This window comes from Octopus bimaculoides, chromosome 5 (assembly GCF_046866305.1).
Source record: "Octopus bimaculoides isolate indiv1 chromosome 5, ASM4686630v1, whole genome shotgun sequence".
NCBI lineage: Eukaryota > Metazoa > Mollusca > Cephalopoda > Octopoda > Octopodidae > Octopus > Octopus bimaculoides.
The window spans coordinates 80,099,998-80,114,184 of NC_142932.1; the positions used below are offsets into that span (position 1 = coordinate 80,099,998).

A 14,187-nucleotide genomic window follows, 5' to 3' on the forward strand; every position below is an offset into this window, starting at 1 on the left:
TTATTCTTTTACTTGTTTCAGTCATTTGACTGTGGCCATGCTGGAGACCCACCTTGAAAGGTTTTAGTTGTACAAATCAACCTCAGGACTTATTTTTAAACTCTAGTACTTATTCTATTGGTCTCTTTGTCAAACCGCTAAGTTGTGGACATTCAAACACACTAATACTAGTTATCATGTGATTATGGGGGGGGGGGGGCACACACACACACACACAGACACAATGACATATACACACACTCACACACACATATATACACACAATGGGCTTCTTTCAGTTTCCATCTACCAAATCAACTCACAAGGCTTTGTTCAGCCTGAGGCTATAGTTGAAAACACTTGCCCAATGTGCCACACAGTGGAACTAAACTTGGAACCATGTGTTGGGAAGCAAGCTTCTTATCACATAGCCATGCCTATTTATGTATAACAAAATTATAAATAACTTGTTTTTCAAAATACTTAACTATTAGTATGAATTTTCTAAAGCCTTGTATAATATAATCTTTAAAACCTACCATGCACCTAGATACCTCTTGTGGTGCACTGTTTTAGTACTACTGATATAAGTTATTCTACCATAGGAAAACAGATGTGAAACTAAAAGTTTTAAAAATAAACTTGATGCCCTTAACCAAGCAGAATTAACTGTCTTGCCAAATATAGCAACAAAATATCACTTAGTACAGTTCTATATTTAAGAGATGAGGAATTATTTACATTATTTACATTTGACGAATATTCGTCCTCATCTTGTTTGTTGTTAACACAACGTTTCGGCTGATATACCCTCCAGCCTTCGTCAGGTGTCTTGGGGAAATTTTGAACCTGGGTTCTCATTCCTATCGATGCCCACAGGCATATGGCGTAGTGGTTAAGAGCGCGGGCTACTAACCCCAAGGTTCCGAGTTCGATTCACGGCAGCAACCTGATTAATAATAGTAATAATAATAATAATAATAATAATAATAATATAATAATAATAATAATATAATAATAATAATAATAATAATAATAATAGTAACATCGATAGGAATGAGAACCCAGGTTCGAAATTTCCCCAAGACACCTGACGAAGGCTGGAGGGTATATCAGCCGAAACGTTGTGTTAACAACAAACAAGATGAGGACGAATATCCGTCAAATGTAAATAATGAAAATATCACTTAAATCACACCTTGACTTCTTTGGAAAATGAAAGCTACATTGCATAATGTAGTCCTAGATAAACAAATAATTAAGATGGTCGTAGCTGAATTGCCTATGACTATTAGCCTGCTTGATCAGAGCCAAACAGTATCAGCAATAGGTATCTTGCCAAGATGTTCAACCTTCAATGCAACATATGCAGTGGTGGTTTCTCCCAAGTGAGCAATCAGTTTATATGAATGTACTTTATATATTGTCTCATCATTTCATGTTGTCCTTTAATTTTGATACCCTTATCCTGTCGAAGCATGAAGGTGCATGGTTTAGTGGTAAGAGTGTTGGATTCAGGATTGTAAGATTGTGGTTTCGATTCCTGGACTGGCTGACACATTGTGTTCTTGAGCAAAACACTTCATTTCCTGTTGCTTCAGTTCACTCAGCTAGCAAAAATGCGTAATCCTGTGACGGACTGGCATCCCATCTAAGTGGGGAATATATTCACCATGGAAACAGGGAAACTGACCCCATGAGTCTACATGGCTTCGGAAGGAACTTTACTTTTGTATTTTTATCATGCTGAGATAAGCTACTATTGTTAAACATTTCCCTGTCGTTGGAACTGCTCTCTTTATGGCAGTAGGTTCAACTCTTTAGCATTCAGATTATTCTATCAGATGTAATACTTATTCATTCACATTGTTTTGAATTATTCATGCTTTATCTTGACAGCAAGGTGCTTGGCATAGTCATGTGGATAAGAAATTGATTTCATAACCAGGTGGCTTCACGTTCAATCCCATTGCATGGAACATTGGGAAAGTGCCTTCTATCATAACATCAATGTTGACCAATGCTTTGTGGATAATGTCTGGCATTTCATTTCATGTTGCCTCAGTCCACTCAGCAGAAAATAAGTACCAGCAATAACTGAAATGGTTTGGTGTCCCTTTCAGGAAGTAGTCTTGCACTTACAGTTGCTTATATGCTTTAGAAACTTGAATAAGCTCCTGCCTGAGCCTGCAGGCTTGAGACAGATTTTAATTTTTCTTTGCCTCATGGAGGCAAAGTGGCCGAGCTCCTGGGTGCATGGAGGCAAAGTGGCTGAATTCCTTTCAAGTATTGGGCCTCATGGAAGCAAGGTGGCTGAGTTCCTTTCGAACGGGCCTCATGGAGCCAAAGTGGCCAAGCTCTTTTTGAGTGTTGGGTCTCACAGAGACAATGGCCAAGACCTTTGGTATTATGTCATGCTTGAGAAGAAGACCCATCAAGCCGAGCAAAATCGCAGTTGTGGCAGATACCAGTGTCATGCAAATGGTACCCATGCCAGTGGCATGTAAAAGCACTCATTACACTCTCAGAATGGTTGGTGTTAAGAAGGGTATCCAGCCATAGAAGACCATGCCAAATCAGATTAGATCCTGGTGCAGCCTTCCAGTGTGCCAGTCCAGTGAAAATTACCATTTAACGTCTGCTTTTCCATGCAACTATGCATTGGATTATATAAATATATATATATATTTTTTTTTTTTGCTTCTAGATTATAAAATTGACAATAGATGACTTTAATAATCGCAAACAGTCTATGCGAACCATAGAGAAAGCACAGAAAATGTACATTGAAGAGGTAAGTCAATTATTCTTAACTCTTTTTTTACTGTAACATTTAGAAACCAACAACATATTTAATATTCTACACAAGATAAAGGTAGGAAGTTGGTAAATCATAAAAGGGTCCAAAAATCTAAGTAGCTCAGAGGAAAGGCAAGGTCCCAAAAATGTTAGTCTTCATTCCTCCTTACAGCAATTGAGCTTATTAAATATTTCTTGGAATTCTGCTGTAGATTACTTATTGCCAATGTACACTGCTACTAGTTTCTTTGGACTCAGGAGTTTATCTAAAATGCCTTATGCTTATTCTTTTCCCATGATTTATTTGGAACAGGAAGGTGAAACCCATGACTTGTTTGAGGGTCCTCAAGATTTGTGAGTGGATGAGAGAAAGAGGAGAGATTATTTTCAGTATGGAGACTTGGCCCAAAGTTTGAAGATCATGCTTCACCACCTCATCCCATGTCTTCCTGGGTCTACTTCTACCACAGAAGTATTAAAGCAGTATTAAAGCTGAAGCATTAAAGCAGTATTTCTCAATCATGATCCATACGACCCCTGGGGGTGTCCATATAAGACTTTAGGGGATCCATGCAAGTAAAATAGTAAATTTGGGATTCACAGTGGTTCATTAAGAATCCATGGAGTAATTTAACTTTAGATGTATTTTTTTGCAAGAAGCAGTTAGATTTCTTCCTCTCACACTTTATATTGTTCAACCTACGAAAGTGAATGCATAATTAGCAAAATAGGAATTTTGATAGAAACATCTGTAAAACTAGTTTTTAAGCATCAAATGGCTATGGGGGTCCACCAGAATAGAATAGTAGTCAAAAGGGATCCATAAATAAAAAAAAAATGATTGAGAACCCCTGCATCAAAGCCTTAACATATATTTTCTAAAATCTGTGGCACATTTAAATACTCCTTGTAGAACACCATTATGCCATGATATATCATTTCAGAATCACTGCCTTGCAGGCTTAAATAACGAAGGAAAAAGACTGTAATATCTGTTACCCTTTCCTTATTTTTATCGCAGGATGATGATGTGGGCAAACGGGCACCTCGATGGATTAAAGATGACGCTGCAAGTATGTGTATGCTCTGTAGCAACCAGTTTACCACTTTCCGCCGCAGACATCACTGCCGAGCTTGTGGTTATGTAAGTATACATTTTACCATTCCTATGAGAAGTTGGAGTGCTCCCTCCATACTCTAAGTGTTGCTATTTCACATGGTTTCTCCTATGTTGTATATATGTGTGTTTGTGTATGATAATCACACATTGTCATATACTACATAAAGAAAAGACAAGGTGAAACTGTCAACTTAGGAGTGTGTATGTGTCTATATGTAAATCTGTGTGTGAAGTTGCATGCCTTGGTGTTTAGGGTATTCAGCTCCTAATCGTAAGGCCATGAGTTTGATTCCTCGCAGCACATTGTATCCTGGAGCAAGACACTTTATTTCATGTTGCTCCAGTCTACTCTGCTGGCAAAAATGAGTTGTACATGTATTTCAAAGGGCCAACCTTGTCACATTCAGTGTTATACTGAATCTCCTTGAGAACTACATTAAGGATATGCGTGCCCAGCTACTAGCATATCAATTTCATGTGCAGGCTGTTCCAACAGAGTGGCGGATTTTTTTTATATATGTGCATGTGTATATATATGCACACACACATACACATATATATGCATATATATATATATATATATATATATATATATATATATATATATATATATATATATATATATATATATATATGTATATATATGCATACATATGTATATGCATGTATATATATATATATGTATATATATGTATATATATATATATATATATATATATATATATATACATATGCATGTATATATATACATATATATATATATATATATATATATATGCATATATATATATACATGCATGTATATATATATATATATATATATATATATATATATATATATATGCATGTTGTGGCACATATAGTGGCACAAACTGGTGATTTTTGGAATATTTTTTGAACAAGTAATTCCTGTATCTTCACCTGATGAAAGTGTTTTTTTTCCACATGATGTAATATCTCTATTCAGCAATAAAAAAAAAACTCGCTGGAAACTGTTGTAGTGAATGAACCATTATCTATCTATTGTTATTTACTTATGTGTATGTATATCTATGTATTACACACAGAAAGAGAGAGAGATTGTATGTGAGTAGGTTGATTGCAAAAATATGTTCAGGAGAAAGTGAAAGAAGGAAGGAAAATAGAGAGAGAGAAAATACAAACAGTTGGGTGACAGATGTAAGCCTATATATATATATATATATATATATATATATATATAGTTGCCCAGGTTACTAGAAATAGTATCCAAATGACTTAAATAAAGAAGACTATATTTAACAATGCAGTCATTGCTATACAAAAAAGATGGCATAGTCATGGCTGGAAGAGTCTTGATCATAGGATTACTCAATCAGAGCTAACTGGTAATTAAACAACAACAATAACAATAAATATAGAAATTACTGTTATTTTAATAATTTATTCTTAATTAGTTTTAGTTTCGAAAATTAATTGCATCACATTGGCAGTCTATACATGTTAGAAATTTTGTCATACAAATAGTGCTGAAACACAAGTGATCTAAGTAATCTCATTATCAGACAATCTGTCAATGTGACAATCAAACATCATTCAATAATTTCTCTACCTAAGGCAGCAAGCTGGGAGAATTATTAGCATGCCAGGCAGACTGCTAAATGGTATTTCAGCCATCTTTATGTTCTGAGTTCAAATTCTGTCAAGGTCAACTTTTCCTTTCATTCTGTAGGGGTCAATAAAAAAAATACCAATTGAGCACTGGGGTTGATGTAATCGATTTAAACCCCACTCCCTGTAAAGTGCTGGCCTTGTGCCAAAATTTGAACTCAATAATTTCCCTCCCAAATGATGGTGGATAAGCAGAATTTCAAGATCATCATCATCATCATATTAATGTCCACTTTCCATTCTTACATGGGGAAATAAGGAATTCATTGAAGTACAATTTCTACAGTTGGATACCCTTACTGTTGCCAACACTCAGCTGTTTCCAAGTGCTGTAATATTTCCCTTTGTCTGGACATGTTTTAATGGGAGACTGGAAATGAATGACACCACTTGCATAACAGTAGCACACAATCACAACTAGCATATGATGCTAAGACAAGGAGACCCCCCCCCCCACGCACATGTCTGTATACTACGATTCACTGGTGCCATTTACATGGTACCATCAACAACCATAACTACGACTATGATCCATGGGTGCCATTTATTTACTAGGCGCAGGAGTGGTTGTGTGGTAAATAGCTTGCTTACCAATCACATGGTTCCGGGTTCAGTCCCACTGTGTGGCACTTTGGGCAAGTGTCTTCTACTATAGCCGCGGGCCGACCAAAGCCTTGTGAGTGGATTTGGTAGATGGAAACTGAAAGAAGACCGTCGTATATATGTATGTATATATATATATATATAATCATTATTAATAAATCATAGGGCAGCAAAAAGAAATTTTAGAAATTTAATTTACCACCAGTGGTCCAGCGAGAATAAAAATTAGTCTATATATATGTGTGTGTGTGTGTGTGCCTGTGTTTGTGTTTGTTCCTCCCAACATCGCTTGACAACCGATGCTGGTGTGTTTATGTCCCCGTAACTTAGCGGTTCGGCATAAGAGACCAATAGAATAAGTACTACTCTTACAAAGAATAAGTCCTGGGGTCTATTTGCTTGACTAAAGGTGGTGCTCCAGCATGGCTGCAGTCAAATGACTGAAACAAGTAAAAGAGTAAAAGAGTAAGGCACCGGCAACAGCCCAACTCTGATTTCACAGGTGCCATTTACATGGTACCAGCAATGGCTATGACTATGATTTCATGAGTGCCACTTACAGATATCAATTTTAAAAGAAATATAATGATTGTGCAATGATAACTGTAAAAAATTAATGTTTTATTTGTTACAGGTCGTGTGTGGAAAATGTTCATCTCGAAAACTTCCTCTACTGTACGATGATAATAAACTAAACCGAGTTTGTGACAAATGTTTTGAAATGTTGGATGCTGTTGTCACTAGGAACAACGGAGAATCCCCATATGAGAAGAGAAATATTTTAGAGGTAATTATACCGATACTTAATTTATTTTGGTTATTGGATAGATGTTTATTTTTTTTCATTTTTTGTTTCTTTTGGTTGTTTTGCATACATAAAAGATGGGATAATTAAAATTGGAAGCTTTTTGATCATAGGTTTTGCTCAGTCAAGGATGACTTTGTGCTAAACAACAACCACTATGCAGACTTTAACGATTCTCTCATTAACATTATTTCGATAATAATTATAGTTTTGGGTTTTATAAAACATACATTACCACCACCACCATGTTTGTCAAAACCTATACTCTCACCACTACTGCTACCTGTATTTTCACTATTGTCAATTCTACTATCATCATCTGCATCAATATCACCCACTGTACTTTCTTTAACACCACCACCACCATTCATTGTACCACCAGTACTACCATCAGCATCACCAATTGTACTTTCACCACCACCACCATCATTATCGCCTCTACCACTAACACCAGCTCATCCATTATTATATCTGTCAATACCGCCCATACCACTTTCACCACAATCTCATTATGACCATTCCTCACACCACAACAATATCACTACTACTACTACTACCTCACCCCATCACTTCAACCACTGCTATTAGTACCACCTGTGACTAATCACTACTACAAAATTCTTTATTTTCATCATTCAGGACTGATTTTTAATTTGTCTATAAGGTATTAGCTGAATAATGATTTTACATCCTAAATAAACTCTGAGTAAATACCCCAGTCAATTTTTAGCCATTGTCATCTCAAATAAACACACAAGTTCTCCTCTTTGATGTATCACAGTATAATATTTTTATTTTATTTTATTTTAATTAAAAGCAATTAAGAGTTAATTGAATGTGTGTGTGTGTTTTTTATGCAAAAATTTGTCTAGGAGTACTGTAACTCCTAATATATACTGATGCAGGTTAGCTGACAATGTCTCAAGAATTAGAGTCATGAAAAATTTAAAAACATAAAGACACTCAATCTATATTGTAAAGTTGCTAAGACTCTTCAAAGACCTCATGCAAGTTTCGAAAAAATAAAAAAAAGATGTAAAATTGATGATATTCTGTCATTTTTTATTTGTAACATTCTGTACTTTTCTTATTATTTCAGTGTAAAGCTACTGAACCTAATGTCCACTGTGGCTACCTACATATAAGTACAGACCATTGTAAGAACTGGTGCAGACGATTTTTTTCCGTGCATGACAATTTTGTCATGTACATTTTCAAAAGTAACCAGGTAATTATTGAATAGATTTCTACTTAAAAAGTACCCTTGCAGGTGCTATGTATAAAAGACCTGTGCAGGTGCCACATATAAAGCACCCATGCTGGTTACATGTACAGAACACTGATGCTGGTGCCATGTAAACAAACTCCCAGTACACTTTGTAAAGTGGTTGACATTAGGAAGGGCATCCAGCCCAAGAAACCATGCCAAAACAGACAATTGGAACCTGGTGCAGCTCTCTTGTTGGCCAGCTCCTGTCAAACCATCTAACCCATCCCAACATGGAAAACGGATGTTAAATGATGACAATGATTATTTCTGTTATTCTTTATTGTTGTTGCATTGTTGATTATAATAATTATTTATTTTACTATGTGAAAAATTAAAAACCAACCTAAAGGCATATAAGAGTATTTTTTTATGTCTACCCCACACTCTGCCATTATGCTATCACCTAAATTGAGAAAGAAATATTTAGCACTAATAGGATAAAAGGCAAAGTCAACCTCGGTAGAATTTGAACCCACTAAGCATTTTGTCCAGCATGCTAATGATTCTGCCAGCTTGCTGCCTTAGTAATAATAATGATGATGATTTCCTACACTGGTATATAATAACAAGTTTACTGGAGAGAATTGTGGTTTGCTGAATACACAAGTATATAACTGGTACTTATTTTATTGTCTGCAGAGCAGTGTAGAGTAAATATAATCCTGTTGGGATCTGAACTTTAAACAATATAAAGAGACTGTTATCATTTATTTCATATCAGTTACATATATTAGTTGATGTCCATAAACATCCTGCAGTATTATGCAGTGTCCCTTTCCTTGTTCCCCTCCTTTACTTGATTCTGCTTCTATAATAGCTAAGCTTTGTCTAAAATATATTAAATGATATTCATAATAGCTTTATAACTTATTGTCTTTCTTTTCATCCTCTTTTTCTTCTAGGATGGCTACGCTCTGTCAACAATGCCATTACCAGGTTATACAGTCACTGTGATAGATGAAAATGATCCTATAGTAGACCGAACACATGTCTTTAAACTTAGTCAAAGAGAACAGCAAGTACACTATTTTAAGGCTGAAAGTGACCAGCAACTGCAAAAGTAAGTGTTTCAGTAATCAAATTATTAATTTATTAAACAGTAGTTATCGAATTTATTATAAAGTTGCAGGCATGGCTGTGTGATAAGAAGTTTGGTTCTCAACCACATGGTTTCAGGTTCAGTCCCACTGCATAGCACCTTGTGCAAGTGTCTTTTACTAGAGACTCAGATTGACCAAAATCTTGTGAAGAAGCCCCTCGTATATGTGTGTATGTGTGTGTTTGTGCCTATGTGTCTGTGTTTGTTCCCCATTACACCACTTGACAACCAGTGTTGGTGTCTTTATGTCTTGCAGATTTCTTCAATAGAATAAGAGGTTCACTTCAATACAAATAACATAACAGAAGCACAGTCTCCTATTATTCTTTACCTTAAGAGACAATACAATTACTTAGCAGTTCAGCAAGAGACCAACAGAATAAAAAGAAATTCAGGGGTTGATTTGTTTGGCTAAAATTCTTCAAAGCAGTGCCCTAGCTCAATGGTTCTAAGCTGGGGTCCATGCAACAAAATGTTAAACTGGGGATCCAAAACAGTATTTTAAGGAGCTCTTTAAAAAAAATTTGCTTTAGATGTATGTATTGGAAGAAACAGCTGGGTTTCTTTCTCTAAGATTTTACATAGTTCAACTTACACAAATTGATGTGCGTAATACAAAATAGGAATTTTGAAAGAAGAGACTATAAAACTAGTTTTTAAACATTGGACGGTTATGAGGGTCCATGGATAAAAAAAAAAAATGGTTGAGGACCCCTGTTCTAGCTCTATGCTATACATTAACAACAGGTTTTGTTAATACATCCAGGAACTATAGATTCTATCAATCATTAGTCCTGTTGCTTTATTGACATGATTTACTGATAGTTTTTGGTAGAAATGTAAAGATTTTAAACTTTGTATTCTTCTGTTGAAATATACTGCATCTGTTTCAATTAATTTTGAAAACAATTAAGAATTTTGTATAATATCAATATTAAGATGGTGTTTGGAACATAAAATTAACAAGGAATTTTGATGGAAGGTTTTAATTCAAATTGTATGTAAACTTATATTATAAAACCAGGAGCAGCCTCAGGTAGGCTTGTATCAAATTGGTTTTAGTGAGTTAACTTTGCATTCTATCAGTTGTATGTGTGTTGTGTGTTTGGCATATTTAATTTTCTCCTTGCAAAATAGGGAGCTGCTATGTGGTTACTCAATTTGTTAGACTCAGCAGCCAAATCTCCCTTAAATCACATCCTGCTACCTTATGTAAAGAAAGGGACAAGATTAGATAATATTGTCGAGATATCTCTGAAAGAAAAGGGCTTACTCATGACAGTCACTCTTTGGTTATAGATTTACTGGATCAGAGTTGATATAGAATTAAATATTATGGCTGCATTCTAACCTGGGGCTGTTTCAAGAAGATCAGGCAAAGGCGGCTGCAATAACACCATCGATAAATTTCAGGCACATTTTCGACTTAGACCTATAATACTTATGCATTAATTTTTAATCCTTTAGCTTTCAGATTATTTATTTAAATGTAGTACTTATTGATTCACATTATTTTGAATTAATCATGCACTGTCTTGTAGCTCCAAGATTTCAATGATGTGATTGTTTATATTTAGAAAGACACTGTAGGATAAGTATGAGAGGCTACATCTAACCAGTTTGTGCATAAAAGAGGTAGAATGTACGGGCTGGATATAGCTGGTTTGAATGCTAAAGGCTTAAATATATCCATCATTGGTATTTTGCCATTAATTGAGCAAGGATCTGACAAGTTCTTTTATGTTTTACTTGTTTCAGTTATTAGGCTGTGGACACGCTTATTTGAATGAATTGACCCCAGTACTTTATTTTTATTTGTTAAGCCTGGAACTTATTCTATCAGTCTCTTTTGCCGAACTGCTAAGTTAAGGGACATAAACACACCAACACCAGTTGTCAAGCAGTGGTGGGAGACAAACAGACACACACACACACACACACACACACACACACACACACACACACACACACACACACATATATATGTCGGGCTTCTTTCAGTTTCCATCTACCAAATCCACTCACAAGACTTTGGTCAACCTGAAGCTAAAGTAAAGGACACTTGCCCTAAGTGCCACACAGTGCAACTGAACCTGGAACTACGTGGTTAGGAAGCCAGCTTCTTAACCATATAGCCACACTTACGTCTAGACAGCCATGCCAGCACCTGATAATTTTCAATAAATTTAATTTTTAAAATATTATTGTTGTTGTTCAAACAGTCACCGTTATATTAGAATAAAATATTAATTAGTTTCAGTTCAAATTAATTAATTAGTTTCAACCTTAATTTTTCTCCTTTTCTTGTGATTGTGTTTCTTTATTCAGGTGGGTAGAAGTTCTGCGAAAAGTGGTTATTCTAGAACTGCCAGATTTTTACATAAAGGAAGAAGCATCTTTGAAAATGGATCAAGTAGACAGCCAAAAGGAAAAGAATCGCAGGAGCTCTTCATCAAGGAATTCTTCTGATAATTGAATTGGGATTGGAAATTGGGGTGGGGTGGGTTTGGGACAAAAACCAAAAAACCAAAAATAACAATCAAACATTGTTTCAATTATTTTGTTGTCTTTATTTGTATGCCCATTTATTACTACTACTACTACTACTACTACTACTACTACTACTACTACTACTACTACTAGTCAACTATGGATCATCTACAGAGACATTCAACATTTTAGAAAACCAGTTCAGGGCCCAACCCCGAAATCAAAACACTCCACTGTCTTATATTAAAACAAGGAGAGACACATGTAATGATTAATTAATGTATTTCAATATACTTACTTCTTTTGACCTTTTTTTACTAGTTCCAGCTCAAGGGCTGTGGCCATGCTGGGGCACCACCAACAGCATACTTCACTAGACAAAAAAAAAAAAAAAGGAAATGGATGGGATGGTCATAGTTGGAATGCTGTTGATCATAAGTTTAGTCAATTGGGTTTGACCTGGGGCTGAACAACAACATCTAGTTTACTACTATTACTTTTGATATTAATATTAATACTGTTGCAGCAGTTACTACTACTACTACTACTACTACTACTACTATTTAGGTGGTGGAATGGCAGAACCATCAGAGTATCGGTAAAAAAAATACCTTACAGTATTTGTTTTGGCTCTTCATGTTCTGAGTTCTAATCCAGCTGGGGGTCAACTTTGCCTTTCGCCCTTTCAAGGGTTGATAAAATAAAGTGCTAGTCAAGTACAGGGGTTGAGGGTATCAACTTAACTCTTCTTTTTAAAAAAAGAATTGCTGGCTTGAGCCAAATAGAAAAAAATAATAAAAGGAATGCTACAACTACTACTGTTACTCTAAAAAATTGATCTTGTTTTGAATTGTCCAAATTATTAGTTTCTCATAGAAAAACAAAAGTGCTAAAAAAGTAGAAAAAAAAACACAAAAAAGAAACAAAACACACAAAAAGAAATTCATGGGACCTTTCTTGTCTACAGACATCACCATGACTGTCTATTGTATCAAGCCATCATAAGTTGTTTCCCTTCCATCACATCATCAGAATCATGTTTTTTTATATATATATATAAAAAGAAAAAAAACTCACCCTACTGTTTTGCATGAATCCTTCAGGAATCTTATTATTTCTCTGTTCTTTTGAGAAATATAAATTATATTTCAAGAATAATATAATACCAATGTATGTATGTATTTATGTTCTTTTGGTTTTATTTGCAAATATTTCTAATGGAGAAAGAGCCAATCTCCAACCCGGAAACATGGCTTCTTTCATTTGAATTCAAACATCACCTAGGTAGTTATTATGTGTGTGTGTGTGTGTTTGCATGCATGCAGGTCATTGCATGTGTACATATGTATACTTTGACTTATGTATATATACGTTTGCATGTCTGTATGCGTTTATTTGTACATACTGCTGGCTAAAGTTCTGGATTTTTTTTTTTTGATTTTTTTTTTTTTACATATTTGTTATAATTTCATTAACAGCTTGTAACTGCAATTTTCTAATTAGCTGTGTCCTTTCTGGTTTTGTGAAGCCTAACTTCTCAAAATTGGTACAGGGGCAGTTAGTGACATAATCATGTACCGCATTAGTCACAAATGTACATTTAAAATTACAGTCCAGTATTAAAATTAGAATATGTGCCAATTTCTCATGTTCTGTGAATGTCCTGTGGTGATTAATGCTTATTAGAAGCTGTTAAAGGGATATGATTTGACATATTGGTTGACTCAATTCTAAACTTCTATCTCCTTGTTTTTCTTTTTAGATAAAGGCAATTGATATCACCATTGATATGGAAATAGGCAGTGGTATTTATTAGTGTCTGAGGTTTTATTATCAGTAGCATTGATCCCTTCTATTTAGTAAACCAACTGTTAATTTGAGTATCGGTACAGAAAACACATATGTTGTAGACTATTGGTTTATTGTGTGCAGAGAGCTTCAAGGGCCTTATTTTGTTCCCCGAGATGTAATATATCCTGGATATATGATCCTTGTGGCAAATGTCATCATAGGATATAAATTTCCTCATCAGATATAGGGAAAATAGTCAGGCTATTGAGAGAGAAACACTAGTTTGCAGTTGATAGATAGATGTTTCTACATTCCTACCTGCAATCAGATAGGAACATCTATTTTATCTAAACTTTGTACTAATATTATATGAGAATGTCATAACCAGGTTGTGGCTCTTTCTCATATTAGTCGTATTTTTGGGATATGCTTTCAATGCATTTTCAAAAAAGCTTAGTATTGGGTTAATGTTTTTGTATTCTTGTAGCCCAATCACACACCTTACTTTTCACATTTCTTCAATAAAAATAAGGCATTCACTTCAATACAAACAACCTTACAGAAGCACTGCCTCCTGTGAT

General features: G+C 35.0%; 1 protein-coding gene across 3 annotated transcripts in view; it reads left to right on the forward strand.

Annotated features, from left to right (window-relative positions):
• LOC106874958 (FYVE, RhoGEF and PH domain-containing protein 2) overlaps nucleotides 1-12,996 on the forward strand; it is a 493,421-nt gene extending 480,425 nt beyond the window's left edge. For all 3 annotated transcript variants that reach the window (XM_052968055.2, XM_089352506.1, XM_089352505.1), the window contains 6 exons: nucleotides 2,687-2,773; nucleotides 3,800-3,922; nucleotides 6,786-6,938; nucleotides 8,056-8,184; nucleotides 9,129-9,286; nucleotides 11,654-12,996. In XM_052968055.2, coding sequence (XP_052824015.2) covers nucleotides 2,687-2,773; nucleotides 3,800-3,922; nucleotides 6,786-6,938; nucleotides 8,056-8,184; nucleotides 9,129-9,286; nucleotides 11,654-11,801 — 798 coding nt within the window. In that variant the 3' untranslated portion in view covers nucleotides 11,802-12,996. The remainder of the gene's footprint in view (nucleotides 1-2,686; nucleotides 2,774-3,799; nucleotides 3,923-6,785; nucleotides 6,939-8,055; nucleotides 8,185-9,128; nucleotides 9,287-11,653) is intronic.
• The last annotated feature ends 1,191 nt before the right edge of the window (nucleotides 12,997-14,187 follow it).